At 45.9% G+C, this 6,341-nt stretch overlaps 1 protein-coding gene across 1 annotated transcript; it reads left to right on the top strand.

Annotated features, from left to right (window-relative positions):
* The first annotated feature begins 1,852 nt into the window (after positions 1 to 1,852).
* LOC117362859 (60S ribosomal protein L24) lies at positions 1,853 to 2,412 on the top strand. The gene has a single exon (XM_033949925.1). It carries the CDS (start codon positions 1,872 to 1,874, stop codon positions 2,343 to 2,345), a length of 474 nt encoding a protein of 157 aa, XP_033805816.1. The 5' UTR covers positions 1,853 to 1,871; the 3' UTR covers positions 2,346 to 2,412.
* Positions 2,413 to 6,341: the final 3,929 nt, after the last annotated feature.

The following is a 6,341-nucleotide window of genomic DNA, read 5'->3' as shown; positions in this document are numbered from 1 at the left end:
GCACCAAAAATGTGCTAAACATGCAAAAATATAATAATCAACAAGTGACATACATTGTCTCTACCCCTCATCCGAGGGTGAAAGAGCGACCAAAATCAACCAACACGGCAAGGGCAAGAGAACAAGCCAACAGTTGAAAGGAGTACTTAGCTCTCTTGTGGCACAAGTCTCTAGGCAGCCGAATGGCTTATCTGCTGTGTTATTGAGGACTCCCCACTTACCATACATTAATCCACACTATTTATATTATATTGATTGATATTTTGTTACTTCTTGTGGCTACAGAGTCTCTCCCCTTCATCCTTTTTGTAGGGTTAGGGAAGATTGGTCTTTCTCCTGTTTGAGCTTCTTCCCTCTTTTTTTGAGTTTTTGCGATATCATTATGAAATAAGACAATACTCTCTTCAGCTATAGTGGCAAAATAATGCTCAGAATTTAGGAAGCTGGTTGGGCTGAGAACTTTTCAGCAACCTCTCATAACTAGCCTTGTCTACAAAATCTGATACAGCATAGGAACATTACCTGACTTGGAAAGAGGGCTAGATGATATAATCATGAAGGCGCATAACCTACTCAGGGTGGTGGTGCGGCTCTAGCTGGCTTGTTGGGCAGACTAGATGAACCATGGAGGTGTTCATCTTCTCTTATTTTAGAAGCTCTATTTGCATTTTTTTCCCTTCATTTTTAATGTTAGCTAGAAGAACAGCAAGTGAAAGAAAACCCAAATTTTCAAATATTCCAGAAAACAATATTACCCCAAAATCAGTTTACAAAGCATTCTTAAAAAAAAGAAAAGAAAAATAAAGGCATATAAAATAAGAAAATCTTCTAAGAAAGACCAGAGGAAAAACAGATCCTCAAATTCAGTTGCTAATATAGCCTACTAGTTGTTTAGCCCATTACATTAACGGGTGCTAGCAGCCCTTCTCCCTTTCTTTTACCTCCTCCCTGTCCAGCAGCACCCCTACCCATTCCCGGCTTCCCCTATATAGCAGTAGCCCTTCTCCTTTTATCTCCCCCTGTTCAGCATCACCCAATTTCCAGCTCCCCATATCCAGCAGTAGCTCTTCTCCTTTGCAGGAGCCCTTCTCCCTTCCTTTTACTTCCCCCGTCCCCCCGTCTAGCAGCACCTCTTCCCTGCTTCCCCTATCCAGCAGTAGGCCTCCCTTCCTGTTACCTCCCCCCCTGTCCAGAATCACCTCTTCCCTGCTCCTCCTGTACTGCAGCACCCCCTTACCTGCTCCCCCTGTCCAGTCCGGTGATCTCCAGCCATCAGGCTGGCTCCTGCAGGGAGTCTAGTTCCTGTCCGGTCCCCGCCAGGCGTGCGAGCCTGCTCTGCCCCCTCCCGACCTGCCGGGAGTATTTGAATTAGACCCGACGGTTCCTGTTGAGGGAAGCACTCCTCACCGGACTCAGCGGTGAATTCCAGCCATCGGGCCAACATCCTCCTTGTTTTTTTTTTTTTATTAGTTGAAAGACGCGGCGGTGGCTCCTCTCATGAAGTCCGACGCAGGCGGGGATCTTGAGAGTAGCCACCGCCGCGTCTTTCAAAGAATCGTAAGCTGCGCATGCGCACTTCCTATGTGTCGCTACAGCTCACGGAAAACCGGCACACACTTAGGAAGTGCGCATGCGCAGCTTACCATTTTATTATATTAGATGTTTATTGATCCTCCTCCCAAGGCGCTTTAATATTTTCGGTGGCTCAACCAAAAACATTCTTTTCTGATAGCATTAAGAAGTTAGTAGGATACTGGGGAAAAAGTATCACAAAACAGTGTAATTATGTGGAAAAGTGATATAATTTGCTTTTGAGATATTTAATATTGTTTATAAAAATAAAAATCCTCTTCGCCATCTTGGCAGTCACCATGAAGGTCGAACTCTGCAGTTTCAGTGGCTACAAGATATACCCGGGCCATGGCCGGCGGTACGCTAGGACAGACGGGAAGGTTTTCCAGTTCCTGAATGCAAAATGCGAGTCTGCATTTCTTTCCAAGCGGAATCCCCGCCAGATCAATTGGACTGTTCTGTACAGGCGCAAACACAAAAAAGGACAGTCTGAAGAAATACAAAAGAAGCGTACCCGCCGTGCTGTCAAATTTCAGAGGGCTATCACTGGTGCATCTTTGGCTGAAATAATGGCCAAGAGAAGCCAGAAGCCTGAGGTGCGAAAAGCGCAGCGGGAGCAAGCCATCAGAGCTGCCAAGGAAGCTAAGAAGGCTAAGCAGGCTACCAAGAAGGCCGCCCCCTCCACTACTAAGGCTCCCACAAAGGCTGCACCCAAGCAGAAAATTGCTAAGCCTGTGAAAATGCAAGCACCTCGTGTGGGTGGAAAACGTTAAAGAAGCTGCATCTGGATTGTTTTAATAAAGCTTGGGTGCTTGAAAATTTAAAAAAAAAAAAAAAAAATTAAAGTGTGGAAATGTTTTGAAGAACCCTTGTATGTTCACTGATGTTTATCGTTATGTTTAACAGCTGCCCCTGACACAGCTGTATAGGTGGAATGTGGCCGTGTCAGGGTTTGATTATACTTATGCATTAAAATTTTGAAACTTCTACTCCACCTATGCCTTCTATTTGGTGATCCACTCTGTGTATGTGTTGCTCATAGCTTTGTTGATCTCTGCCTCTCTTCTTAAACAAATCTCCATATAGAATTGAGGAGTGGCCTAATAGTAAGAAATCTACAAACCTGAAGGTTATTGAAGTAGTTTGCGTTCAAGTATAGTAGGAATTTTTCTGTCACACTTTAGCTACCTCTCTGCTCTACATGGACATCAACATGGCTATTTTATAATATGGATATGCCTATGCTACTACTACTATATATTATTTCTATAGTGCTACCAGCTGCACGTAGCATTGTACATTAAACACACAAGTGACAGTCCTTGCTTGAAAGAGTTTATAATCTAAGTTGCCCTGTTCATAATTTGGATGTTTCAGTTTGTAAAATGGAAGTTCATTCTGGATATCATCAGCATCTGGGTGTCCATTTCTCATGTATTTTCCAACAGGTTCTATGTTGGCAGATCCTATGCTAAAATACATCATTTATCATTTATTGGGACTTGATATACCACCAAATCAATACAGGTCAAAGCAGGTTACAAAGACAAGTCAAACATAAAATAAGAAAGAACTGGGACGCTGCTAAGCAGTGTGTGTAAGTAGAAATGAGTTCCAAGAATATAGGAATGCAACTAGACTCAACGTTTATGCAGATCCTCCAAATTCAAGCAACTTTCAGGATCTGCTTCTATCATCTGTAACAAAAACTTTGCTGCCTCTTTCCATACATTGACAAGGTAAGTCTTGTCACAGAGGTATCAACACTGACTACAAAGGATTTTCACCAGCAACAATCAATTCCGAATATGGCAGTAAAACTGATAGAAGGTTGTATGCAATATACCAAGTCTTTAATAAATAATATACAAGATACCAAGTCTTTAATAAATAATCATAAAAAGATAAAGATAGTCATAAAACAGTTTGTATCCAAAAGGATTGATGAACCCGGACCCGACACAGTTTTGAAGAAACACTCCTTCCTCAGGGGTCCTAAATGGTATCATATATAGGAAACCTGATGGATAACAACTGGAATTAGCATTTAAACAGCTGAACAAACTACGAAAGCTCCTACGCAGTGCAGGACAAAAGCGGCTACAGTACAATACAGGGCTAAATTTTAAAATTTACATATGATCTCCAAGGACATTAATGAAATGAGCCAGAGTACATGAAGAACAGGATCTCCCTCTACACACCTCCTAGTTGCAAAGGCCCTCCCAAGCACAGGAGCCAGCTTTGTGGGTGCTGTGGGTGTTTCAGCACCCCCAATATTGAGCAAACTCCTTCACTGTGTACAGAGACAGGTAATTTCCATTGAATTTAACACCCCCAATAATTTGAAAAGTTGACTCCTATGTTCCCAAGGAACATCCTTAATCACATCCTTTCCAAAGGACATCACACAATGTGACAACTGCAAACAAGCCTTCTCTAGAGTAGCCTCTGTGCTCTGGAATGCACTAGAGAGCTGCACGGGAACGGAGACAGCGGGAATCCCACGGGACCCGCAGATTCCCCCTTTGGGTCGAGGGGATTCTGTGGGGACACCCCCTAGGGTCGCGGGGATCTCATGGGGATGCCCCCTAGGGTCACGGGGTTCCTGCGGGGTTGGATGTACTCGCGAGGCTCGTCTTCTCCCTACCTGCCCTGCCACAGCACACAGCCGATCGGAAGTCTTCCACGATGTCAGCGCTGACGTCGGAAGGAGGGCTTAAGCAAAGCCCTCCCTTCCTCCGACGTCAACGCTGACATTGGGAAGATTTCAGGTCGGCTGTGTGCTGAGGCAGGGCAGGTAGGGAAAGGCAGTGGCATACCAAGGGGGTGGTGATCCACCCCGGGTGCAACCTTAGGGTGGGTGCACAGCCGGCCAGGTCCCCTTACCTTTGTGGTGCTTCTCCCGACCGAACGACCGACAACAGGCCTGGTCCAACAAACCTCCCTGCCCTGTAGCTGCGAATCTAAATTACCTTCTTACAGCAGCTTCAATACTCCAGCTGCTGTAAGAAGGTAATTTAGATTTGCGGCTATAGGGCAGGGAGGTTTGTCGGACCGTGCCTGTTCTGTTGTCGGTCGGGCGGGGAAGCGCCACGAAGATAAGGGGCAGGGAGAGAGAAAGGGAGGAAAGGTGGAGTGGAGAGGAAAAGACGCTTAAGGGAAATGGGTAAAACTGAGGGGGGAGAAGGACACTGAAAGCACTGGGGAAGACAAAGGGGTGGAGAAGGATGCTGAAAGCACATGGGGAAGACGGGGGGGGGAGAAGGACGCTGAAAAGACATGGGGAAGACAGAGGGGGAGAAGGACGCTGAAAGGACATGGGGAAGATGGGGGAGAAGGACGCTGAAAGGACATGGGGAAGATGGGGTGGAGAAGGATGCTGAAAGGACATGGGGAAGACAGGGGGAGAAGGACGCTGAAAGGACATGGGGAAGATGGGGGAGAAGGACGCTGAAAGGACATGGGGAAGATGGGGGAGAAGGACGCTGAAAGGACATGGGGAAGACAGAGGGGGAGAAGGACGCTGAAAGGACATGGGGAAGACAGAGGGGGGAGAAGGACGCTGAAAGGACATGGGGAAGACAGAGGGGGAGAAGGACGCTGAAAGGACATGGGGAAGATGGGGAGAGAAGGACGCTGAAAGGACATGGGGAAGATGGGGTGGAGAAGGATGCTGAAAGGACATGGGGAAGACAGGGGGAGAAGGACGCTGAAAGGACATGGGGAAGATGGGGGAGAAGGACGCTGAAAGGACATGGGGAAGATGGGGGAGAAGGACGCTGAAAGGACATGGGGAAGACAGAGGGGGAGAAGGACGCTGAAAGGACATGGGGAAGACAGAGGGGGGAGAAGGACACTGACAGGACATGGGGAAGATGAGGGGAGAAGGATGCTGAAAGGAAATGGGGAAGAGAGAGTGGGGAGAAGACGCTGGCAGGGAACAAGACAGAGATGCAAGACTATGGGGGGAGCGGAGGGAAGAAGATGGGTGCCAGACCAATTTGGAAGGGGGGAGAAAGGGAGAGGCACAGTAACAGAGCAAATGGAAGACACAGAGAGAAGAGAGATAGTGGATGGAAGGAATTGAATGAGAACATGAGGAAAGCAGAAACTAGGCAACAAAGGTAGGAAAAAAATTCTATTTCTTTTTTTTTTGCTTCAGGATAAAGTAGTATATTAGTTGTGTTGATAAAAATTTATAAACATTAGGGGCTCTGGTAGAAACCCGTTTACAAAGTATGTATTCTTCCCAATTAATATTTCCAAATTAATAACAGTCTTTTTGTTTATGAGCCTTTAATTCAGTAGCATAATTAAATGAAATAACTATTTCTGTAGTTAATAGGAACGGGTGGGGACGGAAGGGATTCCTCGCGGGGACGGGTGGGGATGGAGGGGATTCCTCGCGGGGACTGATGGGGACAGGTGGGATTTCTGAGCCCCGCGCAACTCTCTAGAATGCACTCCCTGAAAAGCTTCACTCAACGAAAGACTATCGTTACTTCAGTAAGCAGGTGAAAGCTTGGCTCTTCTCTCAATCCTTTAATGGAAGAAGCTAGTCACACACACACATAGACTAATACCAGCTGCACATAATGTAGCATGACTTGCTTTTCTACTCCTACCCTAACTGAGATCATATTCATACACCTTTCTGACTTGACATACAACTTTCTTTCAGTTAGTTTCCTTATTTTATAACTGTTATTTATTTATTTGACTATAAGTTGTTCTTGCTTTATACTATCTTGGGTGAATGTCTTCAA

This window comes from Geotrypetes seraphini, chromosome 6 (genome assembly GCF_902459505.1).
Source record: "Geotrypetes seraphini chromosome 6, aGeoSer1.1, whole genome shotgun sequence".
Lineage (NCBI taxonomy): Eukaryota > Metazoa > Chordata > Amphibia > Gymnophiona > Dermophiidae > Geotrypetes > Geotrypetes seraphini.
Note: the sequence above shows the minus strand (reverse complement) of the source record. Positions and strands in the feature narration are given on the sequence as shown.

Bases quoted from the DNA above. Each gene is read 5' to 3' on its own strand.
- LOC117362859 (XM_033949925.1), top strand. From the start codon at position 1,872: ATGAAGGTCGAACTCTGCAGTTTCAGTGGCTACAAGATATACCCGGGC.